A 27,847-nucleotide genomic window follows, 5' to 3' on the forward strand; every position below is an offset into this window, starting at 1 on the left:
TATTGTTTATATAACTGAGAATGTTCTCTGCAACAAATCTTCAGAATGATCATTCCGTCTTTGTACTCTGCGGCAATAATGATTGGTGAATGTTGACATACTCCTCCAATTACCTCTGTCTAATATTTCTTGTACAGGTCTATCTTCTACCCAACTCTTTGATGCTACTGCTGATCGAATGCTGCCAGGGGGTGCATCTATTTTAACTTCCCTGAAAATGGACCTGATCCATCCAGCTATAATTGTCCTAGAAGCTGGTTTAATGACTCCCATAATGGAAATAAAAAGGCTTATTATATTACCACCACTGGCTCGACGGTTCTTGGAAATTTTTAAGAGTTTCATGACATGTCAGACTGGGCAAATATTAACATTCTGGTTCTTTAACAAAAGCCAACCTGATTGTTGATGTGTTCCTGTGTCAGTTTTTGAACCAAATTTAGGCCACAAAATAATCTTGTCATTTTCAATAACAAGACTTTCCTCAGTCACCTCTAGCAAGGTTAGGTCATGTATTCTGCGACCAGATGCCAGAAGCAATATTAAAGCTGTACGCCTTGATATGTCAAAAAGTGTCTCACAATGCGGAGTAGCTAACAGCCAGTCAAATAATATTTTAGTATCCCAGATAGGCGTCTTTTTAGTTGGTATCCTAGCCAGCGATATGGCTTTTAATATTTGCTGAATAAAAAATTTTTTTATTATAATTTTATTTCCACGGTCTACAATGAGTAAATATGGCTGACTTGTGTAGAAGAATTGTATTAAATGCTAGGTTTTCTTTAAGAAAAAGGTTTGCTAAAAATCGAGCAATATCTTCACCCTTTGGAGATTTATCATTAGTGTCATTTGATTTACACCAGGATTGCCAGCGCTTAATCGGAGCCCTATATGTTTCCAGAGTTGAAGAACGCCAGCTGCTATTTAATAATTTTTGTTCATCTACACTCCAATGCGAGATGTGTTCCGACCACCCCCAACCTTCCAAGCCTGGAGATGTATCTTGTCCACCTGGGTAGGTGGTTGCCTGGTGGTCTGATCTATGAGTACCCTCTGCAGGTGCAATATGGTTATTGGATCCTCTATTGCTCGAGTTTGTAGGTCTGGTAACCAGTAACATTGGGTCCACTGGGGTGCTATCACTATGTAAAGACCCTTCGCGGTATTGAGGTGCGATAGAACTCTGGGAATTAGATTGGGTGGTGGAAACACCCAAGCAAGATTGTAGTCCCACTCGCGACTGAATGCATCGCAGTATACTGCTGATCCATCTTGTGAATCCAGCGTGACGTAACTGGTAACGACGGCGGTGCTTTCGGATGCGAACAGGTCTATATCCGGAATTCCCCATTGTCTGAATATGGCCTCCGTGGCCTGGGGTAACAAGTGCCACTCGGGTACTGGCCGACCCCTCGACAGGCGGTCTGCAATGCCGTTTAGCCTCCCCGGGAGGTAACATGCCGACAGCGTTATGTTGAGCTGCTCGGTTAGCTCCAGAAGCCTGCTGGTGAGATTTAGCAGTGCTATTGAGCGAGTGCCACCTTGATTTTTTATATACGCCACTAGTGTACGATTGTCTGACTGCACTAGGATATGCGCATTTGACAAATTTACCTGCCGACTCTCTATGGCCGCAAAAACTGCGTACAATTCCTTTACGTTGGAATGCCAGTTCGGCTGGCGTGATGTCCACCTCTTGGCCAAGAACACCCCATTTAGTTGGGCACCCCAGCCTGCATCCGATGCATCTGTGGTGAGGAAATGAGTAATTTCCTTTCTTTGAAGAGAGACCGTACTGTGCTCTATCTCTTTCAGCCACCAATTTAGGTCTTGTATCACACAGGGGGGTTAGTAGCCTTCTCTCCCGAGGTCTGGTCTGTTTGAACTGTCTGAGAAAAACCTGGAATTGGCGGCAATGTAAACGGCCCTTGGGTACTGTATGGTTGGCAAAATTTAGTTGCCCTAGCAAGCTCTGAGTCTGTCTTAAGGTACAACTCTCTACCTCTAAAATGCCCCGAATGCTCGTTTGTATTGACTGAACTTTTTTGAAGGGTAAGTTTACTGTCTGGACTTGAGTATCCCACCTGAGACCCAGATACTCTAACTGCTGGGTAGGGATTAGTGTTGATTTTTGGTAATTTATATGCCATCCTAGAGACTCTAAGAGAGTCACGGTTTCCGTAACCTGTTTGGTAAGGCTGAGACAATTCTGGTGGGCCAAAAGGTAATCGTCTAAATATACTATAATCCTGATTCCTCGAGCCCGAAGGATTTCCGCAATCCAATTTGATAGGGCTGCAAAAATTTGAGGAGCAGAGGATAGACCGAAAGGTAAGGCTGTTAATTGCAAGATTTCTTGCTTGTATATGACGCGCAGAAAACGCCTGTGTGTTTCCGCTATGGGTAGATGAAAATAAGCCTGCTGAAGGTCTATCTTCGTTAACCAATCCTGACTTTGAAGGAAATCCATAACGTCCACCTGAGAAATTAATTGGAATCTTTTGTAGCAACATAACTGTTGAGGTTCCGGAGGTCGAAAATAGGACGCACCCCCCCATCTGGCTTCTGAATCAAAAACATTTTTGAAAAGAAACCAGAATTTATTACCAATGGTTTCTCTAGAATATTCTGGGATTTTAATTTGATTATGACCTCTGACATTTGGGCCGTTGTCTTGGTTGTTAAAGCTCTTTGTATATGGCTGTATGGATACTGCAAGGGGGGTTTTCGTTTGAAAGGTATACGGCCATAGGTTATAATCTTTTGAATAAATGGGCCTGCGCCCAATTCCTTCCAAACTTTTAAATGATTTCTTAAACAACCCCCTTCGAAGTGATAGTCACTTTTGTGATGTCTTTGGATTGTGCTTGTATTCTGAGCCTTTTTTACTGTGACGAAAGGGCTGATTCTTCTTAAAATCTGGCTTATTCTTTGGAGTGCGGTGGAACTTATTATCATGATATTTGTTCTTCCTAACATCCTTATTATGTGTAACACGGTTAGAATAAGAAGATGTTGATGGTTTGTCCTCTTTTATGTAGCTTGGAGTATTTAACCAAACCTGTGTACCACCCAAAGACTGTATGACTGGCAACAATTTCTCACGTCCAAATAAATACTCAGAGCTTGGCGGGATTCTCTGTAATGTGGCTTTTAAATTGGGATTGGCTATCTCTTTTAAAATTCTATCACGCCTAGTCTGTATACATTCTCCCCGCTTACCACAAATAACCTGCATTATAGTCTCCCACTTCTTATTACTCTCTGAGTTAGGTCCAAAAGACCCGTTAGTTTTTCTACCAAGGTATTAGAATTTATATTTTCAGGGTTAGCGGCAGCCCAATTTACCAGACTCTGAAGACCTGTTTGTAATAGCTGCCGTTGCTCCAAGACAGAATTTGACAAGCCTGCTAACACCTGTTCTGTGGACTGCAAATAATCTTTCTGATTGTTGAAATGACAGAGTTCCTCATTAACTTTTAATGCTGTAAACCCTGGGCTAGCAACACACGTTTGTAATGCCTTTTTATAACGGATCGATTTCCACGCCGGTGAATCAAACATTTGCAACTGTTCTAGATTCCTGAGACGATCTTTATCGGCTACAGGAATAACCATCTTACTATCAAAATCAACGTGAATTTCACCCAAACTAACGTCCGTCTGAGTAGGATTATTTAAAAAGGTGTTTGTGATGTTGATGGAGTTCCTATTAAATTATCCGAAGGTTGGTTTGCAGTATGTAAATGGTACGGTAAATTCGTAAGATAATCTGATATACAAGCTACCTGAGTCATTAATGCGTCTATTCGTGGATCATTGACGGTAGATGAGCTATGTCGGTGATCGTGTTTTGATCGCTTATTCGGCGGTGGGCTAGCGAAACCCTCCTCATCTTCCGAAGATGAGGAAGAAGATGAACTGTGTAAATCTTCACGCGAGCCCGTAGCCCTGTTTTGTTCTCCCTCCGGAGCAACAAAATCAGGCTTATCTTGGTCATAAACACGATTATCACTCATCTTAAAATATGCTAAAGACTTACCGAAGTAAATGATGAATAATTTGGACTTGATGCACTAATTTTGCACATAAAGTTGTTTGCAATTACTTTATCACTGAAACTTCGCGGCAAAACACAGCAAAACCACAAACGCTATGATTCAAATAACTGTCAACTCGCCACAAGCGTCACGACAGTGGCGCCTCTGGTGAGAAGAAGGTGTAAGTAAACAGAATCCACAGATTATACAGGTATATAACTATAGACAAAGCATAACCATAGACAGCTTCTTCACATCAACGCTGTGTGTTTTATGAAGGCACATAATACAATATTTTATTGTATTGCTGGTTGTATTTAGACCTAATCACCATAACGATAATATTATTATTATTAGCAAAGAAAGATTGCCGAGGCGCACCACTCGTTTTGTAAGCTGGTAAGATAGGTACGTTGTCAATTCGACATTTTTGTCTAAACATGTAGGTAGGCAAAAATACAAGATGTAAGGGAAGCGCTACCGAAAACGAATACAGCGCGATCGAATGATTACTATTTTACTGAAATTTTCTTAAATTTCTATACAGCGTTACGTATGGATAGATAAACTAAACTATTCATTAGAAACAAAATTTAATATTATTAAAAAAATATCATAATGTTAGTTGTAAGACGCACAACAGCTGATGCTGTACGGGCGCAGCGCGGTGCGGCGCGGTGGCCGACTCCTTGTCGGCATTTCTTTTGTAGTTCGTACGCGTGTGTATAAGTTTTGATTAAATGTTCAAGTGTTTACATGAAATGTGAACCTAGTGACCATGACCACCATTTTTTAGATTACGTTCATGAATGAAACTTTACGCCCAAAAGGGACCGCCAAATAAGTACGCACGTACGCCTCTTACGTGCAGTGCCTACAGGTCAGATGAGGTTAGTAAACAATATTATAAAGGCTGGTGTGTTTAATTTAGATTATTTTCGCATTTAGTTTGTTTGAAAAATTAGATTCTTGTAGTTTTGCATAATAACTTTTTTGATAATTTTAGAGTGTTTTGATCAACTAGTGGGGTACGTGTTTTCATTTAATGTCGTTATGTCGGCACCACTCTGTATAATACAGAGCTAATGATGAACAGCTATTACACGTAAATAGCGAAATATTTTGTTTTCGAACGTTTTTTGGCTCAGTCTACCAATGTTTATACCAATAGTTACCTACCTACCTACCTACAATACGTATTATTATGTATTTCCAAACGTAGCATTGAAAAACCTAATATTCTGACAACCAATGATTGAAACGTACAATACTGTATACCGCCTACCTCCATCTAGTGAGCGTTATAATACAACGCTCTCAACGCTCAAGGGTATTGCCGCCACTTAAAGTCTTAAGCATTGCAGTTATTTTATACATATCCTTTGCGCTGTTTTGCGAGCTAAAAGCAGTTTTACTCGATATAAATAGAAGAAAATATTCAGCCGCATCTCTCAGATGATATATAATATAATTTTACAAGGTCATATGTTTTGCGTATATTCATCTTAAATTATTAAGAACAATACAATAACTCACGGTTGTGACGATAATTGACCTTACTTTTTATATTGAGTTTTATCAATACAATAGTAATCATATTTGGAATCAACAATTTTTCAGCGACATTATATTATAGTTATATTTAAAAAAATATAGCTTTATCCAATTAAGCTAATTAAGTAGAGATTTTTTAACCAACCGTCAAATTATTATAAATTATTAAAATTTTGGGAGTAGTAAAACTAGTGCCTAGGACCAGAATGCATTATTTATATTCTAATATATTGAAATGTATTCGGTTGTTTCATAGCTTTTGTAAATCGTAAGAAGCACGGATTCGTGAAATCTAAATTTTCTTTTTCTGTCTGTGTTGACGACAGTGATATACTACGAATTAAAAGTCTTCGTCTAAACGCTAGTCCGACTCAAACTCCTGGGAAAACGAATCGGGGAAAAGTGAAAATTTGAACAAAGCGTTACCGGAAATAAAAATCGCATACAGAACATGCTCAGATCAAAATCCCTACATGCTAGCTACTAATAGATTTGCGCACAGCAATACAGTATGTGGAGTATTGACAACGCGGTGCCGATAACTTGTTGCACAAATTGAGAGTCGAAAGGATGTCGTGACCTTGAAGCAACGATTTAAGGAAACAAAAATCTTTATATTGTAACTCAGATCGCATTGTAAATCTAAAGTTTTGAATGAAATAAACATCTATAAGCTAACTTGAATTATTTTAATTTGCTAGATATAAACATTGTTCCACAGTGGCATAGTTGCCGTCTGTTCCAATCACTTACAACTTTATATACAGATTAATAAGAAATTATTGCAACACCAGCCATGTTATCATATTTTCAATTTGTGTTTTTATGTTTGCTTAAAATTGCTAAGATTCAATGTATGTATGTAAGTATCTATTTAAGTATAGTTCCACTCTACGTCACACGCAAGGGGACCAATTTTGACAATAAATATGTCTATCGATTTGTCTTCTCGGTGCGATAATTATCGGCTACCTGCCTGTCTACTATAAAATATAAATGTACCTTCTTTTATTTTTGTGTTGTTATATTGAGTGACATTTAAGTACAATCAGAGAAAGTGGGAAAAACATTGTATAACTATGATAGGCACAATACAATTTTTATTAATAACTAGCTTCCGCCCGCAGCTTCGCCCGCGTGGATTTCGGGTTTCAAAAATGGAGAAGGTGCTCAATTTGTCGGGATGTTTTTTTAATTTATGGTGGTATGCAGGTGGTCCGATTGTCCGGTCAGGGTCTGATGATGGGATCCTGGTGAAATCGAAGGAACTTTTAACCATTAAGGTTGCACACGAAATGACGGAAGCTTAAAAAATGGAGTAACTTCTCCCGTTTTCCCAACATTTTTCATCACTGCTATGCTCCTATTAATTGTAGCGTGATGAAAAGTATACTATAACCAGCTCAGGAGTATGAAAAATAATTGTACCAAGTTAAGTTAAAATCCGTCGAGTAGTTTTTGTTTCTATAACGGTTATACAGACAGACAGACAAAAATTTTACTAATTGCATTTTTGGCATCAGTATCGATCCCTAATCACCCCCAGTTATTTTGGAAATATATTTCATGTACAGAATTGACCTCTCTACAGATTTATTATAAGTATAGATATGCAAAAGTAGCTCAAAAATTGTCCATAACGAAAACATGCATTTTAAAGTAAAACAAAAGAAATAATATCGTGAAGCCAACCAAATAACTAATGATATATTAAATTTTGTGACTGTTCAATTTAGTCGGGTCCGCGATATCACTTTTGTTGAGTTTCAGAACGCGACATTACATTATTATATTCTGTGCTCCAACGCACACTGCTTTGATGTTAGGAACACACCTACATTGCTTAGACAACAGTGAACTTTATACAATAGCAATAAAGCTCAAATTGACTCTACGTATTAGTTAGAAAACGTTTGTATGGGAAATAGAAAAATGCTGTTTTGAGGATTTTCCCGGCAATTATTCGAATTTTTCTCACCTTTTAAACCGTCCCTAGACCTCCACGAATAATTCAAGACCAAGATAAGATAAATCCATTCAGCCGTTCTCGAGTTTTAGCGAGACTAACGAACAGCAATTCATTTTTATATATATAGATTATTAGTACGGCCCTAAATATACAAGATAGAGTACGACAAATTATCGATCATGTCAGTGAATTGTGTAAAGAGGTACGTTAGAAGAACCCACAAAAACCACATGGCTAAAATTTGGTATACATATAGACCATACCCTCGCATAACATAGAAGCTAAGTACTTATGTTACAAAGGTACCTAAATAGTAGGGCTTTTATTTCGGAAAAAGATATTCTGGCGCAGACGAGGTCGCACGCAACACCTAGCCCTTACAAATTTTAAAAATTAACTACCGCGCTGCATCTGTCTTCCTGAACGCAGTACATTCAACAACTGCCTGAAGGATTTCGATGAAGTTTCGTAAACAGATTTATTTAGTGTTTATAATAATAATAATAATAATAATATCAGCCCTGTATTATATACTCGCCCACTGCTGAGCACGGGCCTCCTCTACTACTGAGAGGGATTAGGCCTTAGTCCACCACGCTGGCCTAGTGCGGATTGGTAGACTTCACACACCTTCGAAATTCCTATAGAGAACTTCTCAGATGTGCAGGTTTCCTCACGATATTTTTCCTTCACCGTTAAAGCGAACGATAAAGTCACAAAGAATACACACATGATTTTAGAAAAGTCAGAGGTGTGTGCCCTTGGGATTTGAACCTGCGGACATTCGTCTTCGCAGTCCGTTCCACACCCAACTAGGCTATCGCCGCTTATTTAGTGTTTATCATGGGAAAATATAAAGCGGGAATAAAATCACTTCTACGTGGGTGAATTCGCGAGCAAAAACCAGTCATATACTTAGTCACTTTATTTATGTCTGTGTTTCTTTTATTTCTGTTTTTATTTGATTTTTGTTAGCTATTTTTTATACCGAATGGACATCCGTGCGACACTTGGGCTTCTCATTCAAAAACTAGCGCTGCAGTAGTATTGCAGCAGCATTAAGCTGAATGAGTAGCCCATTGTTGGCACATTAGTCTAATTGTCTAAAAAGAAAAAAACACTTTATGTGTTATAACTGTATTTTGGGCCAATAATAAAACTCTTTCTTTCTTTCATATAGAAAACTATGTTACAGATGGGAATAATTATTCACAAAGTATGGACAATGTGGAATTAACATTAACTTTTATTTTTAGGTTTCCAATACCTAAACAGACAGTTGGACAACAAAGTGTTCCTTTGAGCTATGGAACCCTTTCACAAGAAAGTATAGAGGTATGAAGGTAAAGTTATATAATATATGTAAAATATACTTATATATAAATATTCAGGTATAGTCTCTTTCAGCTGTAAAAAAATCAAACTGGGAAGTTTACATGATCAAATAATATGACTGTTTGTGTCAGAATTTCCATATTATGTGATTTCACAAAGCCCTCAAAACCTATAGGATACTACTTCCTGTTGACCTAAAACTATGAATTTGGCAGCAATTTCATTCACACAGATTCTTTGCTTTACATGTGTAATGTCTTGAAAATGTAAGGCAAAGACCTCTAGAAATCATAAATACTTTAATACCAAGAACAAAAGCGAAAATATTATAACAAACTTATTATTTGTAATTGGTACAATAACCGTGACTAGACAACGACCGGCAATGTTAAGTTTGTCAATTGTAACTTTATACTTAATACCTTACCATTGTGGTTGTACAGAATCCTTGGTGCGCAAGTATAACACATATTTATTTGACTGATTCTTATTTATAATAAGAATGTAACTTACAACCAAACACCATTATACAAAAATGTTTAATATTATGTTAGCATTGTACTACTACAACAATGTCTAACTGAACCCTGTATGCTGATTTTTAAGAATTGAGATTTTTACCTGCCATAATTTACACCATGGGATAGGAATGAGATGTAGATGTAGTGATAATGAGCCCGTTGTAAAAACCTGGTTCACTTTGTCAGTATCAATATATCATGTAGTATCTAACCCAACCAAAATGCATGGAGGCTTGGAACCACAAGTACATTTTGATTTTGGTTACAGTTTCAGTAAGGTTTCTGCTAATAACAAAGCTAAAGTTTGATAACATCATGCAAAACTGGTCCATGTGACGGAATTGTTGGCATAGCTATGGATTTTCTTTTGATGTACAGCTGCCAGAAGCAATATAAAAGGATGCAGAATTTTCTAGGATGGGCAAAGACATTTCTAGGGCAGGCACCACTTACTATTTTAGCTAGTAACACAAATCAAAGATGAATGTGTTTACTTCTATCACAAGTTATACATTGTCTCAAGCATGTAAGGATTTCAGCAGTACTTAGATTGGCAACCTTCTGAGATCACTAATGTTTTGTGAGTATGGACATACACTGGACAAGTGGTTAATGTTTGTTGCGAAAGGCCACAATAATCAGTGTTGATGCTTTTCTACTAATTGCGAAACAATCATAACATTGCCCGCGTTAATCATACAAGTGACCATCGTTTACGTTTCGGACACCAGATGCCCATACGGGTAGGCGAACGGGCGCTACCAACACAGCTGAGGTCGTGGCCTCTGGCTATGTGCACCTCATTCATCAGCCATCACCATCGAACACTTACCGCGAACAGCAGCAGAATTGGCGCTGTGGCTATGGCGGCGCGTGCGCACCCAATAGCTTGCACAATTGACCTCTTCCACATCATCACTGAAGGCAACTCTCTCATTTCGCAAAACTTTCTCTTCCAACCACTCAGAGAATTAGCGCGCTCGCAACAAACACATGATTCACTCGGCTCTGTGGGAACAGCGCTCATGTCATCGCATTAAATAAATTTTAGCGATCCAGGGTTACTAACTCGAAAAACGAATTTAACCACTAATTCTACGGCCAAAAGCCTCTCAAAATGCCAAATTTCCTCGGAAGATCCCAAATTTCTTTGGAAAACCCCAAAACATAATTTACAAGCATACATTTGTGTATTAAATCTATTTAGGCCAGATAAGTTAAAATCCCTGAAATTATAGTTGATGGTATGAATGTTATGGGCGTTCCATCATTTTAAAAGGAACAAACAAGAAGCAACGATTTTCCAATCAATAATCTTACCATAGGCAAAGTTAATACTTAGTCATTACAAATTGTAATTCAGAATTCTCAATTTAAAAAAAATTATAATGGTCTATTTCTATAGTAAAACTGGTATCATTTACTTTTATATTGCTTAAAGTATTTTAATCTCTTTCTAAAATAACCTCTAACAACGTTTTTCTCCTAAAAAATCGCACCTGACTAATATTCTTCCTAAATTTAGGAGGGAAATCCCTAAGTTGGGAACCCTTAGGTGAGCGTATGCGCTTGTTATTGTTCTGAGAGTGTATGTTACATTCTCAGATTATAATATTAGGTATTACTTTGCAACTCTTGTTTATTTGTCTCTGATTGTAATATCAGTTTCTCATCAGTTTACAAAATTGTTACCATTTCTTACCTAAACTCAAAAGTAAAAATTGATAAGTACTTTATTTACCTCAGCATAGTTTGATTGTGTTGCCATGATTATACAAATATTTCTCATGGAATTTTTATGTACGGTTTTTATTTTTTTGTAAATTATTCAACCAAAGTACAAATTTTTGTCTTTCCATTCTTACTAATGTTTCCATGATATACTTAAATTGGCACGGGTGGGTACCCGGAATTCCGGAAAGTTTTTGAATTTACAAATAAAATTCTAAATCGGAAAAATATATTATTCAAAAATGTTGTCGTTTTCCAAGTCGAAGTTTTAAAAATCATCTTTAAAAAGATAAATTTACAAAGAATATAATTAACAGCGAGTCAATATGTTACTAACATATTTCTATAAATTAAAATAGATACGTATAGCTTATATAAGTATATCTTATACCTGAAGTTTATTTATCTATCGGAGGGTCGACTATAAATAAATCTTCACAATTAATGGTATCCCAATGTACAGGCATAGCCCAACGGGAATGTAAAACTACGTTAGAGCATAGCATAGTATCAGTACCCCTAGTAAATACTTTGTTTACACATTTATTTTGTCAAATTACTGATTGTAACTGTAAACATTACGTAATTATTCAATAAAAAAACGTTATTATTTTCTTCAAACTTAATGAAGTTAGTTATCAAACTTTATTTTATAAAATTGGTTTGAGCAGCCTTTTATAACTTGTGACCTGAGAATGATTTATTGATTAAGTCGGTTCCCTTTGGAACGGAAGTAAAAGAAAATGCAATAATAATATTTTATTACGAGGATTGTAGATTCAACAAAATAAAGTTGGCATCATTAAACGACTGTCAAGAATAAACTGTCAATGTCAGTTTTACGAACAATGCGGGCCGCAGACATGTTGTAAATATTGGCGGTTTATTGAAGCGGTGTTTGTGTTTTATACAATCGGTAGTTAATACGACGTCAAAAAAAGTGCAACAGAATGGTTGAAAGCGACCCGAACGCCTGGTCCCTAGAGGACACACTCAGAGTGTTGATAGCGTCCGACATTCACCTGGGCCACTTGGAAAATGACGCGATTCGCGGCGAAGATAGCTTCATTGCGTTTGAAGAAGTTTTATCATTGGCAGTGCAGTATGACGTCGACCTGGTGTTACTGGGCGGCGACTTGTTCGATCAGGCCAAGCCCACGCCCAGTTGTATGTTCAAATGCACGGAAATCATCCGAAAATATTGCTTCGGTGATAAACCAGTCGGCGTCGAATTGCTATCAGACCAACTGGAAAACTTTGCGAGAGTCGTTAACTACGAGGATCCAAATCTAAATGTATCGTATCCCATACTTTCCATACATGGAAATCACGATGATCCGGTAGGACAAGGAAGCATCAGTTCTCTAGACATCCTGTCCATCACAGGGCTGGTGAACTACTTCGGTAAGTGGACTGACTACACCCACGTGCGCATATCTCCGGTGCTCTTGCAGAAAGGAAGCACAAGACTCGCACTCTATGGGCTCAGCCACCTGAAAGATCAGAGACTGTCACGTTTGTTTGCTGAAAAAAAAGTTGAAATGGAACGACCGGATGAAACACTTGATTGGTTCAATTTGTTGGTACTGCATCAGAACAGAGCAGATCGTGGTCCAGGCAATTACATCAGTGAGGAGGTGCTGCCCAAGTTCCTAGACCTTGTTGTGTGGGGTCATGAGCATGATTGCCACTTGTATGGTATGAAAGGAAACAAAAGAGAAAATGATAGTTTCTCAGTGATTCAGCCAGGCAGCACTGTTGCCACATCCTTGGCTGCCGGAGAGGCGCTGCCCAAACATTGTGGACTATTGCAGATACACAAGGGTGACTACTCAGTGAAGCCACTGCCTTTGCAGACTGTTCGGCCGTTTATATTTAAAACTATAGTTATCTCAGAAGAAAATTTGGGTGATGAAGGAGTGAATGAGAATGAGAAAATACAGGAATTTCTTAAAGAACGTGTCAATCAAGCCATCGAAGAAGCATCCAAAATGCGAAGTGGTCATGAAAAGCAACCTGAGTTGCCACTCATCAGGCTTAGTGTTTTTTATGAAAGAGAGAGTCAAGACTTTAATAGGATGCGCTTCGGACAAAACTTTAACGGTCTCGTGGCTAACCCCAATGACTTGTTGGTTATGAAACGAGAAAAAAAAGTTCGCGAGAAGAAAGAGCGCGCACCCGACGAGGAGGCAGACATGACAGGGGTCGCTGCAGCTGCCGCTGATGTGGAGTCGCTGCTCCGCTCGTACTACGAGGCGCAGCCGCGCGACAAGCGGCTCAGCGTGCTGTCCGTGCGCATTGTCACTGAAGCCGTGCGCGAGTTCACGCTTAAACACAACGACGAGGCGCTGCGGCGCGCCTTCGATGCACACAAGCGCCGCTGCATCGCCGCGCTCATGGACTCTACTGCTGAGACCGAGGAAGAAATCGTCGAACGGCTGCGCACCTGCAAGCAGGAGCTCGACGCCGCCGACGACGATCAGCTGCACACACTGGTTGACACGAGCGTTCGGCCCGCCGCGCCTGCCGCGCAACTCATCGTGCCCGTGGTGAAGCTCAGCGCTCCGCTTGCTAAGCGCACCATCGTGGTCGTCTCTAGCGACGAAGAGGAGCCGCCGACGCGCGGCCGCGGAAGGGGCTCACGCGGCCGAGGGGCCCGAGCGGCGCGTTCCCCGCGAGGGGCTCGCGGCGCCGCGACGGGGGCGGGGGCGCGCACGCGCGGCCGCCGCTCGGATCCGGACCCGGCGCCGGCGCCGTCGCCGCCAGAACGACGCACGCCTCGCCGCTCAGCCGCACAGAAGTCTGCCTCATGGCTGCAAAGTTTTGCCAACTCGAGTCGTCGACGCGGCTCATCTGACATCGAGGATGACTCAGAGTGATGGCCGGCTCCGCAGCTACCATCGTTTTGGAGTTGCAGTCGCCATGTTTCTCGAATACAAATTGTTCTAAGCTATTCTGTTACTGTATTTTGTAATGTCAGATAATAAATGAAAGATTTATCATTAATATTCTTCTCATTTAAATCTTTATAAACAATATAACATTAAATATTGCTCGAGTATAATTTTCTTGCATCTATGGACGTAGCTAGTGATTTACAGCAGTGTAATGCAGAGCTGAAGCACATAGAGCAGTTGTGTGAGCCGCATACCGTACTGGCGTAGCGCTAACTATTATTGCGCCGAGTGGAAAGCGCACACTATGTGAGTGGTGTGTCACAAAAACGATAATTCATTGTTTTGGAACTGCAGTCCACCTAAATGTCAAATGGGACCTCAAGATTACTTGAAGTGTGTACGCATCAGCCGCAGCGGCCACATGCTCAAAATCATATTCAAACATTACATTAGTTCTGTCATTGAAAATATACATTAAGTGTCGTTAAGTAATTTTTATCTGAATATAACCTTATAGAGAATAAAAAAAACAAGTAGTAACAGTAATAGCTTTATTGAACAAAATAAAAAAAACAGTTATCTGTAATGATATTTTCATTAACATTTGTTCTTTTGTATAAATGTTACACAAACACATCGCCTGTCCCTATTAACAATGTCGGATATGACATTTTACGGATTTTGGTTTTATTGCACTAATTACCCTAAAAAAGTATTTTCTTTTAGTAGATTTAAGAAAAAGTTAAATTTTCTTCATAGTTTCTGATATAGCCACGTTAACAAAGTCGTATAAGGCACGGCTGTCGATTAACAATGCTTGATGTGTAACTACTGACATTTTTAGCGGGGTGCGAGGGAAGGAGGCGCGCACGGTTGTGCCAGTACGCACTATGTTTCAGGGGCGTATACACATCACGTGTTAGTTTTGTGTTAATTCGTATTATTTAGAGTTTTTGAATTTAATGTCAACCAAAATGATAAGCAGCTCAGCACGTTGGATAAACCTTGCGACTAAACAATTTGAAGAGCATTTTAGAGCCACTCAGAAGGATGTTGAAGAAAATATTATCATCTAAATTAGATGAACAAGAAAAAAACCGGTAAATTATTTATTAGAGATATTTATAAACTTGCCTTAGCCAATAAATAGATAAAAATATTGTGATTTCGCAATAATATTATAGCATATTAATTAGTAAATGAAATATATTTAACTTTCCAATCAAAATTGTATGTTGTACCATATATGACATTTTTCACTGGCATTTGTAATACAAATTATGTCAGTAGTACCACATCCGACTTTTTTGTTAGTTTAAATATTTTTCCAATTTGTGGGATGTTGCACTTCTCACATTGTTAACCGCCATTTATAATATAAATAATGACAATTCGTCAACAGCAATGGCAATTCGTCACTCAATACTCAGAAAAAATACGAAACGCCGACAAACACCTGAGGTCACTAAACATGATGAGCAAAATACATTCCGCTATTTACTTCCCAAAGATAACGAAAAGCTTCACATGGTGGAATAAAGTAATTATATTTCGGTCTGATAACCACTGGGCAGAACAGAAATTGTATAGTTCCTTACCTTCTAGCTGCGAAAGAATTTGGGGTGACAATTATCCATAGATTTTTGGAGAAGGGTCATACTCAGAACAAGAGAGACAGTGTTCATTCTTCTATGGAGAATGCTAACACTCGAAAGCTCATTTATGTACCAGAAGAATGGTATTATATCGTTCGTTGGGCTAAAGTTGAAGGTGAACCTTAAACAGTAAAAAAGATGACAACTTCCGGTATATTTAATTTTAAGTCTTTGTTAGCTAATAAAAGTTATGATTTTGAAAACGTTGTGTTTATTTTCTGACAGTTTATTTTGCAAGCTATTTGTTTAGAGAGTAAGATAGTTTTTATTTCTATTACACAAGAATGAATATAAATAATTTAGAAAAACCATATGTTTTTAGAATAAATATAATAATGTACCACTATCAAGAGCGATTCTTCAATGTGAGACATGAAATGTGACTATTAAGTGCCATTGATAATATACTTCGATTGTAAAATTATAAGATATATAAATATATTATTGATCTAGTTTTCTGACCAAATTGTGATTATACAATATTTGTGATTTTAATAAGGTTAATTCAGTTTAACATTCATGACTTTTATTATGTATATTTTAAGCTTATAGAAGTAAGGCAGTTCTTATTTGTGTTCTTTTAAAATATTTTTTAATAGTAGTCATATTTGGAACAAGTATAAACAAAATCATAATAAAATTTTCTTGTAATAAAAAATGAAATTTAAATACGACATATATTTTGTCTGGGTTATACAATTAACACTGATGTATGTGGCAGTTACAACAGATAATTAATAAGTTTGTCCGAGTAACTTTGTAGGTTATGACAGATCCGACAAATTACAATGAGTCCTGACCCGTTATGAAAGTCATTTGTGAATTTTCACATATTTAGAAAAGAGAAAATAATATTAAATTGCCATGTACATAAGCTCTTAAACGTATATTAATGTATTATAAAATTTTATAAACCTAGTACGTATACTTAAAAAAATATAAGCAATTTAAAGTTTGACGCGCTCTCCTGTAAAGTTGCTAAAATGCAGATCCGACTCTGTTAATAGGGACAGGCGACATTACATACAATGTGTAACTTAATCGGCCCACTAGTGGAAACAGACCGTTAGAGGAAACCTGAAGTGAAATGATGACAGACACTCACAATAATATTTTCGACTTAAAAATATAAATCACGACCAAATGCTTTCAGAATTCAAGTACAGTGGTGATTTTGAAGCACTGGTACGCACGGCACACATCATATTGCTGACAAGAAAGTTTTAATACATGCTTGTCGTGTTGTCTGCATGGTCGTACCTGTGCGACGCAGGTGCTTGGGGCCACGCGCGGCTCTCACAACTCGCCTGGCGTGTGGCGAACGACACCGGTGAATAATTTGTTGTTTGGCGCCAAAGACAACGCGTTTATTTTCTTTATAAAAAATACTTGTTTCCACTGACTAGGCCAGACATTGGGTTACACCTACAGTTTTTGTATCACACTGACGAATTGCGAGCAAATTAACAGGAGGCGCAGCAAACCGCGAATTCGCTGCGGACGCACAGAGAACATGCCGTGTTAACGCAACGTCTTCGCTTCATCATCGTTATTTTGTAAACTTTTGTACACCAGCCTTTTTTCAATTGAATATTGATTTACATAAATGGGTGTCTTAACGTTGTAACGAGTTTTGGTATAAGATGCAACAACTCTTAAAATGCAGGTCTTGATATTCCCATGTACTATGTAGGAACATTTCATTTGTTCACTGACTCCAGTAGATTCGTTAAAAATGGATTCGTTGCTGTACCTGCTTTGCGTTCGGTTCTTGCGTTTTTAAATTTACAAAGTTAAGAATAATGTTTCCTCGTCGGAATCCTTTTTGTTGCTGTTGGCCAATACGCGTTTTTCGAGCCGGCAGCGTGGTTGATCGTGGTGTATCCGCGGCACGTTCGCTCTACAATAAAATCGCTTGCATTCTGCCAGTGTGATAGTTCTTATATATTGTAACTTTAAAAACAGTCGACGCCTGCAAAATTTGTACTGGTGGAAGGTCCGGGTGCGAATGCAAGTGCGGGGGTGTGCGCGGTGGAGTGCGCGGGCGAGTGCGCGGCGGAGTGCGCGGGCGAGTGCGGGGGCGAGTGCGGCGGCGCGCGCGCAAACGCCAGCGCGGCGCGCACGTACCGGAGCGCGGCGCGCGCCGCCTCGTCGCGCGAGTCGCCCGCGAAGGCCAGCGCCGGCGAGGTGGGCGTGAGCTGCACGACGCTCAGCGGCTCCAGCGCGCCGTACTCCAGCCGCAGCCCCAGCGCCTGCACGGCGGCCGCCAGCGCGCGCTCCGGCGACGAGTCGCGCGCCTCGCGCAGCACCGTCGCGGCGGCGGCCAGAGCGTTGTCCTCTGCGATCAGGCATACTCATTATTGTTGGTGAGGTTAGTGCGACCGACACGCGTGCGATCAACATAAAACGTTTGCCGAACCTATCTGTGAGGTGAGGCCGAGATGGTACTCGGAGATTTTCTGGCTGAGGTCGGGCCGCCACGGTGCGTCGCTGTCGAGGTCCACGTACCGCTCCTTCGCCTTGTCCACGACGCGCACCAACGCGTCCTCCTGGAAGCGCACCCCGACCGCGGCCGTGAGAGACGACATCTGGACGCGGCGCCGACGTCGAACGGCCCGGTTAAGTTTGAAACGTTATCAATACTGCTTAAGCCGTATGCGGCAGTTCGGCGACGGTGCCGCGCTAACAGGAATGACGTTCTGTGAGTAAGCCGAGACGCGCCACCTCAACGAAGTCGGCTGTGAGACTGGCGAGGTTCTCGCGCAGATAGCAGTAGAGCTGCTGCGCGGCGATCTGTCGCGCGGTCTTCTTGGCGGTGGCGGTGGCGCAACGGTCCAGCTGGCCCACGCGTGCGCGCATGGTGAAGTGGCGCAGGTGTGGCGGGCCAGTGTCGCCCACCAGCTCGAACTCGGCCGCTGGCAGCTTGTATTCCTCGCAGAGCTCTTTCAGCAGCGCCACGTAGCTGCGCGGGTCGCATGCAGCCTCACCCGTCTCCATCGGACTGCACTATAAACAATCATAATAAATATATTCGTTAATTAGTGCTGTAATGCGGATTTTGATCCAGATTCTGTAATTCATTTACCTCGGCCGTCGCTTCGAATATTTAACATCAGTTTAGGCAAATTTTTCTCTCGGCAATTCGCTCCCATAGGGATAAGGTTGCATTTGAATTTCAAAATATTTTTTTTTTACTCGATGACGCTATGAATGGTTCGGGGATTTCGGGACATTTGTAGCGGGACAGACTTGGGCGACGCGAAGTAACGCATTTTTTTGGTTTCGCCGCAGAAACCCTCGCTCACCGAAAAACGCTCTTAGCATAGACGGCAGCATGAGGCCTATCTTTCACGCTGTCGTCCATTCCGGGGGTCGCTACATATTAACGACGGACGGCCCGACCCCCCGATGACATATTTTAGTCGCCTTACGACAGGCGGATATACCGTGGTGGAATTGACCTAAAGCCCACAATACACAAAGCGGAAGCGGAGCCACGCCTACTAGATTATTTACAACAACAATGATTATACTTAGTCTGGCCATAAATACTGTTACACTTAATTATAAAAAAATATTACATTTGAATTTCGAATCTGTCATTTTTATACGATTGTTCATTGTGTTTTCTCATTTTGGCGCCAATACATTGTAAAATATTTTGCGATATTAAAATGGTGTGGGGTGATAAAGAGAACCGAATCGCTGTGATAGCATTACACAAAGTAGGTATGGAGCCAAATGCAATTTTTAAAACTCTCCATACACTTGGTATTAGTAAAATGTTTGTGTACCGGGCTATTAATAGGTACAATGAGACCTCCTCTGTTTGTGACAGAAAAAGATCTGGCCGTCCACGTAGTGTTCGTACGAAAAAGGTGGTCAAAGCAGTAAGGGAAAGAATTCGAAGAAATCCTGTCCGAAAGCAAAAGATTTTATCTCGGGAAATGAAGATAGCACCTAGAACCATGTCGCGTATTTTAAAAGATGACTTAGGACTTGCAGCCTATAAGAGACGCACTGGCCATTTCTTAACTGATAATTTAAAGAAGAATAGGGTGGTAAAATCGAAACAACTACTGAAGCGGTACGCAAAGGGAGGTCACAGAAAAATTTTGTTTACGGATGAGAAAATTTTTACAATTGAGCAACATTTTAACAAACAAAATGACCGTATTTATGCTCAAAGCTCTAAGGAAGCTTCCCAATTAGTCGACAGAGTGCAACGTGGACATTATCCGACTTCAGTGATGGTTTGGTGGGGTGTTAGCTATGAAGGAGTGACTGAGCCATATTTTTGTGAAAAAGGTATCAAAACATCGGCACAAGTGTATCAAGATACCATTCTTGAGAAGGTAGTTAAGCCCCTTAACATCACCATGTTCAATAACCAAGTATGGTCCTTCCAGCAAGACTCGGCGCCGGGTCATAAAGCTCGGTCCACGCAGTCTTGGTTGGAATCGAACGTTTCGGACTTCATCAGAGCTGAAGACTGGCCGTCGTCTAGTCCCGATCTTAATCCGCTGGATTATGATTTGTGGTCAGTTTTAGAGAGTACAGCTTGCTCTAAACGCCATGATAATTTGGAGTCCCTAAAACAATCTATACGATTGGCAGTGAAGAATTTTCCCATGGAAAGAGTGCGTGCTTCTATTGATAACTGGCCTCATCGTTTAAAGGACTGTATTGCAGCCAATGGAGACCACTTCGAATAAGCTTTTTATATTTTTAATTGTTTTATATTTATGTATTAAACTGACACACTGTAAAAGTAATAAATGTTATTTGCAGTTAACAATTTTCTTTTTTCTTTATTACAATATTTATGGCAAGACTAGGTATATACATAGTATAATTATTGTTGGATGGACACAATGCTATAATGAAAAAATAGAAATTAATGTGGGATACTAGATCCATGGGCAAACATTCATTAGTGATGTTAAACTTGGGCTATAGTATAGTCTAACGAAGATAATATAAAACCTGCTTAAGGGGCGCTATTTTTGCTTCAACGTTTTAAAGTGAATGTTTCAGTACAAGAAGCACAAGATGGCGAGGCATAGCTTGTGTGCGTACCCTGGGCGCGGCGGGCGCGGGCGCGGCGAGCCCGTAGGGCGGCGGCACGGCGTGTCCGAGCCGCGCCAGCTGCAGCAGCATCATGCGCGCCGCCTCCTGCTTGGCCTCTTTCTTGGAGCGCGCCGTGGCTACCACCGTCACATCGCAGCACGAACACCGGTAGTCGAACGTCGCCTGGTGCTTTGGTCCTGACTGACATTATTACTTTCTTTATTACAAAACGCAACCATAAGACTACTCAAAATAACAAATAAATAAATGCATTAAGCAGTATAGTTAACAAAAACATTTTCTTTATAATTCTATGAAGTATGTAATCTATAATGCAAAATGTAAGCTTGTCAAATTAGTCCCGTGAAGGTGATGGAGGACAGGTGGGTAACATTGGTTTTATCTCCAACAAACAATATTCAAAAGTAAAGATTTGCAAAACTAATTTAAATGACTCTTCACAAAGATGTGACCCTGCTCTGAGCTCCTAGGTTCGAACTCCACATAGAGCAAGTTATATTGGTTTTACTACTTAATATGAATCAAAAGTCTGGATAATTGTACCCCATATAGCAATAAGTTTGCCCCATATTATATTATGGGACAGAACACACAGAGGAAAAGTGGGTGCCCCGCTGGCACCTCTGCCTATCACTTTCCGGAGAATGGAGTGATGTGTGTTTAATTAAATAATAAATAATAAATTATTTCAGCAGTATTCTATGTCGATCAGGAAAATCGAGAAATTATTAAACTTGCATAAATGACTCCTTGTAAACTACTAATTAATAGATAGGCATCTATATTTTATTAATGTATACAGATTACAGCAGAGTGAACAACTGAAGCAGGTCCATAGAGGACCTCAATGTGCAATAATTGAAACCCCATAAATGTTGCCTGAAATTGTATAGTTTAAAAATTATTTAGCACTACACTTCATAATTAAAGTTAAACTATCGAGTTTACAGTCATCATTTTTTAAACTTAAATAAGAGTAATAGTTGGCCTTTCTAATGAATCTAATAGTTACTATTTATTCATTTTACATAAATTTAAAGATGAATAATAATCTTTGTGAAAATTTCAGACCTGCATAATTTTCTCCGAATATTAAATAGCTATATATTAAAAAAATTACTGATTAAATAAGTTACTAAAACCTATTAAAAACTGCCTACATGCATGGAGAACTAATCTTCTAAGTCCCTGACGGGTTCTTCACACCTCAAAACAGACCGCAGTGTGGAAATGAATATAAGTAAGTAATAGGACGTTGTTTACTTGTGCTGTGCATTCATACTCAGGAGTCTTGCCCAGTTTCACCATCAGCTCTTGCAGCACTGTCACTGCTGTTTTCATTGTGGCCTCCATGGTCCCAGAAACTCCTCTGGAAATAACATAATGGAATGTTGTAATACTTCATGTTATCATTTTATAAAAACTATTATGTACACCGTCAATTAAGAAAATAGTTATGGGTTCTGAAATTCTACCATGTCTCACCCATGGTTCTCAAACTAGGACATTTGACCTAAAAACTAGAAACAAAATCCAAACCACACAAATAATAGAAAGAAGCTTATTAGGTGTAAAATTATAAGACAAAATTAAAAATTAGCATATTCACAAAAAAAAAAACTAATTGATGCATTAACTTTCTCATTTCAAATGAAATGGAGATGGGCAGAGCGTGTGATCTGACATGACGATGATGGACTATCAGAGCGGTGAAATTGGGACCTCAAGACCGTAGAATGAGAGTCCGCTCATGTGCTAGATGGCCAGATGAACTGGTAAAGGTAGCAGGAGAAAATTGGATATCCTTTGCTAGACATAAAGAACAATTGAAGTCCTTGGAGGAAGCTTTTACACAAAGGGGTCCATACATGTCACAACAAAATAATAAAATGAAAATTAGTATAATCTTACCATCAATGCTAAAAATTTAAAATTAATGTTATAATAATCAGAATTTATTGTATGTTGTATGGAATTAAATAAAGATTTATTATTATTATGTACAAATATGTAATGAGATTATGTCTGCCAATTACTTTTTATTTTATATTTATAAAGGTCTTCTTTTAAAACTCATCACTGATTTACCCAATATGTTGCGACCACTGTATTTCAATTATTATTACTTATGTTTTGTCATGATATTCTCATGTAAGTGACAGTTTTGTCCTTTGTTGAGAATTAAATTTCTTTAACCTCAATATCAAAGTGGGTAGATATTAAAGTATGTAGCCTTATAAAAATTTATAATTTTGAAACCTGTTTCTGTACTATGAACAAGGGCATACAATAAGTTTATTTTGATATATGTGTTAAGATACCATTTAAATACATAATTAATGAATAATAATTCTTTTAAATATATGCTTATGTATTGTATTATTTAAAAAAAAATATATATATTGTGTCTTATAATGAGCTAAATAGGGTTATGTTTAGAAACCACTGAATTAAAATTAATTAAAGTTAATATCGTAATATTTCTACATACGGAATTCTATATTTATTTTTAATCAATATTGATGTAGGTATTTAAATTCCGTAACCCTTGTAACATTATTTATCTTCTATTCTGATAATACGAACTCTTGAATATACTATTTTATAGAAGGTCTTAATCACAAAAATTATGCGTCAATAACAAAGAAAATTACGTTACGAGTTAATAACTTTAATCAAGCCTAAAGTTTAGAATGCTGTATGCTAAATATTGATATCAGCATAATATAAGAGATACTTTAAGAGAAAGTAAATTAGGTCGGTTCCTACTTCAAAGTACTCAGCCTCTTTACTATTTAGTAGAGAAGTATATGCCACACACCTTTACGTAACCACTTATTATTGTAATTATTAAGTGTCTTATTCCAATACAAATAACAATGTCATCAAATTGAGATAAGATATGGCAGTTACTCAAATGCTCAAATCTGACTCAAATTGCCAAAAATATACTATTGTCCATTGTTTATGGCTACAAACATAGAGTTTTTTTTTTATTTGATTTTCCCTTTATTATTGGGAAGGCAAAGGGTTCTAGCCCATACAGCCTCGTCATTAATAGTGCTTTCAATGAGAAAACAAACATAGAGTAAGTAATAGCTACAAACGCAGACTGGGTTGCCGTACCGTGCTATGCCAACGACATTTTTTTGTTTGGGTTTGATTTATTCCTCAAGGAGAAGGCAAAGGCTCTCAGCCATACAGCCTTACAGCCTTATGCCAACGACAATCACTCGAAGATTTATAGTTTATCCTATTTTTAGAACATGTAACAAATGGGAGCCTTTATAATTATTGACAAAATTATTAAAAATATTCAAATTAAATATAATGTTTATAAAAGTTTAAATATTTTTACAAGTTTTGATTTCACTTGAAATGTTTAATTAGGGTTGCCACTTTTTTTGTAAGCACATAAAGTACATTGGTACATTGAAGGTAAAAAAAAAGTATATGGTGTCAAATTAATTCTACTTTATTATTTTGCCTATAAACATTAAATTTGGGAACTTTTAACAAATAAAATTATCAGATTTAAACACAAATTATTTATTTCGTCTCGCCATTTGGTATTTTGCATCACTCTGAATGCTGAAGTAGAAAGAATCGACAATAAAAATGGAATGAATGCATAAGTACAGTTTAAAAAATGTATCATCAGGCTTATTAAATATTTGCTGCCATTTTTGTACCATTACTTATAATGCTGTTTTTCACAAAAATCCTTACAAAAAATCCAAGAGGAATCAAATCATGACAAATGAAGTATTTTCGCGTACTTTATATGATTTTTAAAGTCATAACTTAGAAGTGTAATACACTCACAAATTTCTCCAGGGTCGAACCTATTGCCGTTTACCAGGGTCAACTTCAGGCTGCGGACTGCTACTGAGCAAAAAACCCAATATCACTTTGCCAGACTCGGAGGTCGAACCCAGGATCTCAGCGCCGCGGTCGTGCGTAGTCGTTACACGTACGCAATACATACACACAGTCACCAGCACAATCTAAGTAAACTGTGAAAATTATGAAAAAAAAAACATTGGTCATATAATTCGCATATTTTGTTATAACATAAAAGTATTATAATCAAGGTATGGTAAAAATTGTAAGCTGATTTTAAATTTATAATATTAGCGGATTAGGTATATACCTAATGACGTCATCAATCTATATCTATACTATAATCTATCTATCTATCTATATACTATTATATAAAGCTGAAGAGTTTGTTTGTTTGTTTGAACGCGCTAATCTCAGGAACTACCGGTCCAAACCGAAAAATTCTTTTTGCGTTGGATAGCCCTTTGTTCGTGGAGTGCTATAGGCTATATATCATCACGCTATACCCAATAGGAGCGGAGCAGTAATGGCTAATCTCAGGAAATACCGGTCCAAACTGAAAAATTCTTTTTGCGTTGGATAGCCCTTTGTTCGTGGTGTGCTATAGGCTATATATCATCACGCTATACCCAATAGGAGCGGAGCAGTAATGGCTAATCTCAGGAACTACCGGTCCAAAGACAAAAATTCTTTTTGCGTTGGATAGCCCTTTGTTCGTGGAGTGCTATAGGCTATATATCATCACGCTATACCCAATAGGAGCGGAGCAGTAATGGCTAATCTCAGGAACTACCGGTTCGAACTGAAAAATTCTTTTTGTGTTGGATAGCCCTCTGTTCGTGGAGTGCTATAGGCTGTATATCATCACGCTATGACCAATAGGAACGCAGCAGTAATGGCTTATCTCAGGAACTACCGGTTCGACCTGAAAAAAAAAATTTGTGTTTAAAAGCCCTATATTTGTGGAGTGCTATAGGTTATATATCATCACGCTATAACCAAAAGGAGCGGAACAGTAATGAAACATGTTGCAAAAACGGGGACAATTTATTAGTTTTGAGAGCTTCCGTTGCGTGCGCTGCGTAAACGGTTAGAGTTATGCAACAATGATGTATGACGGGATTGTTCCTTTTAAAAAGTTCTAAAAAATATATTATAAAACAAAGTCCTCCACTGCATCTGTCTGCCTGAACGTGTTAAACTCAAAAACTACCTAACGTATTAAGATGAAATTTGTTATGGAGACAGTTTGAGACCCTGAAAAGAACATAGGCTCACGGGAAACTACTACTTTTATACCGAAAAACTTTATAACGCGGGCGGAGCCGCGGGCAAAAGCTAGTATAATGTAAAGCTGAAGAATTTGTTTGTTTGATTGAACGCGCTAATCTCAGGAACTACTCGTTCGAACTGAAAAATTATTTTAGTATTGTATAGCCGTTTCTTTGTGGAAGGCTATAGGCTATATATCATCACGCTATGACCATAGGAGCGGAGCAGAAACGAAAAATGTTGCAAAAACGAGGAAAATTTATTACTTTTGAGAGCTTCTGTTGCGCACGCTGCGTTAACGGTTAAAGTTATGCAACAATTACGTACGGCAGGATTGTTCTTCTTAAAAAAAGTCAAATAAATATATTATGAAACAAAAATTAGCCACATGTGTCTGTTTGAACACGGTAAATTCGAAAATTATTCAACGGATTTCGATAAAATTTGGTGTGATGATAGTTTGAGACCCTGAAAAGAAAGAAAAAAAGTAAACACATAGGTTACTTTCTATCCCGGGAAAAAATATAGCGGATTTTTTTCCCCCAGAATCGATACTATTATATAAAGCTGAAATATTTGTTTGTTTTTTGTTTATCTGAACGCGCTAATCTCAGGAATTATAGGTTCGAATAGAAAAAATATTTTAGTGTTGGAAAGCTCATTTATCGGGGAAGGCTATAGGGTATGTATCATCACGCTATGACCATTAGGAGCAAAGCATTAATAACAACTGTTACAAGAATGGGGAGAATTTATTCATCTCAGGGCTTCCGTTGCGTGCGCTGAGAACGGTTAGAGTTATAAAATAAATATATATAACGGAATTGTTCCTCTAAAAAGTTCTAAAACATATATTATAAAACAAAGTCTGCCTGTCTGAATGCGTGAAACTTAAAAACTACCCAACAGAATTAAATGAAATTGGGTATGGATTAGTTTGAGACTTTGGGAAGAACATGCTTTCTATCCCAGGAAAATGTAAAGCGTGACTTTTATAACAAAAAACTATATCACGCGGGCGGAGCCGCGGGCAAATATGCATAAACTCGTAAGTCATGAGTAACCGTCTAAGACATTGGTGGGAGCAAAAAAAACGATCGCCGATTTCAATAAAACTCCTGCAAGTCCCTGTAAGCGCGTGGCTTTTTCTAGAGTGGGCGCAGACCGTCCTTCCCCCCGTCCACGTTAACGAGAACCTATTTGCAGGTGTGATTCCAGCGCAGCGTCACACCGGGAGTCGGGCTAAGCAACTTGTTTTTTGCTTTGATTGTTTCGGGATCTGAGTAGTTTATTTTATTTATGGTGGCATACAAGCGAGGCAGCGGTGTTAGCGTGCCACTTGCTTAACAACGGTTCCGACGCGGCCATGTGTTCGCGCTGATTCACGATTCAGATCTCCGCATTCCACGCATAACTAGGTAGCATGTTGTATTGATCCAAGGCCCGGAACAATAATGCTTGAAATCGATCATTTATTGCGTACCTACGTGATAAACGTAGGTACGCAATAAATGATCGTGCAGCACGCCGGAACACGGGATCTGGGTCAGCTTGACAGCAATCCATCTCACATGTGGCGCGGCGCGGTGGCCAGACGTCTTCGAGGAATATTATTTTGCTGCTAATCAGCAATGTTAGAAGAACGATGAAGTCAGTGAAACTTGTGGGTATTACAAGATAACAGCTCAGTATTTGATGTCCATGGCGATGACTAAAGAGTGCCGTGCAGTGCCCGGCGGTACTTGTATCATGCCAAGTTTTGGGTGATATTGTTCCTGTTAACGGCCAGGTGTTAACGTTAATTTTGAGACGATCCATTTAATAGTCACCATTTTGTCATAAATTTTAATGACAAAATCATGGGAACTAAAATTTCTACCCACTATAATGACGTCCCTATGTAAATTATGATTAAGTACTTTTTTATTTTATGTAACAA

At 38.8% G+C, this 27,847-nt stretch overlaps 3 protein-coding genes across 8 annotated transcripts in view; 1 reads left to right on the top strand and 2 right to left on the bottom strand.

Annotated features, from left to right (window-relative positions):
- Positions 1–10,490, bottom strand: part of LOC115451719 (tyrosine-protein phosphatase 10D) — a 42,382-nt gene extending 31,892 nt beyond the window's left edge. Inside the window, exon 1 of the mRNA XM_037441641.1 lies at positions 10,252–10,490. Coding sequence (XP_037297538.1) covers positions 10,252–10,446 — 195 coding nt within the window. The 5' untranslated portion in view covers positions 10,447–10,490. The remainder of the gene's footprint in view (positions 1–10,251) is intronic.
- Positions 10,491–11,970: 1,480 nt separating this feature from the next.
- On the top strand, positions 11,971–14,156 carry LOC115451720 (double-strand break repair protein MRE11). Its single transcript, XM_030180095.2, has one exon. It carries the CDS (start codon positions 12,101–12,103, stop codon positions 14,027–14,029), a length of 1,929 nt encoding a protein of 642 aa, XP_030035955.1. The 5' UTR covers positions 11,971–12,100; the 3' UTR covers positions 14,030–14,156.
- A 428-nt stretch (positions 14,157–14,584) lies between these two features.
- LOC115451721 (double-stranded RNA-binding protein Staufen homolog) lies at positions 14,585–24,696 on the bottom strand. 6 transcript variants are annotated; one of them, XM_037441314.1, is made up of 6 exons: positions 24,619–24,696; positions 22,057–22,162; positions 20,782–20,973; positions 18,427–18,708; positions 18,122–18,251; positions 14,585–18,040 (listed from the first exon to the last, which is right to left on the bottom strand). In XM_037441314.1, exons 2-6 carry the CDS (start codon positions 22,144–22,146, stop codon positions 17,658–17,660), a joined length of 1,077 nt encoding a protein of 358 aa, XP_037297211.1. In that variant the 5' UTR covers positions 22,147–22,162; positions 24,619–24,696; the 3' UTR covers positions 14,585–17,657. The 6 variants fall into 6 exon arrangements, with proteins under 6 accessions (XP_037297211.1, XP_037297209.1, XP_037297210.1 ...); XM_037441312.1 differs by lacking the exon at positions 24,619–24,696 and adding an exon at positions 23,615–23,782; XM_037441313.1 differs by lacking the exon at positions 24,619–24,696 and adding an exon at positions 23,563–23,766.
- Between the last annotated feature and the right edge of the window lie 3,151 nt (positions 24,697–27,847).

The sequence above is a fragment of the Manduca sexta genome, chromosome 22 (assembly GCF_014839805.1).
Source record: "Manduca sexta isolate Smith_Timp_Sample1 chromosome 22, JHU_Msex_v1.0, whole genome shotgun sequence".
In the NCBI taxonomy this organism is placed as follows: Eukaryota; Metazoa; Arthropoda; class Insecta; order Lepidoptera; family Sphingidae; genus Manduca; species Manduca sexta.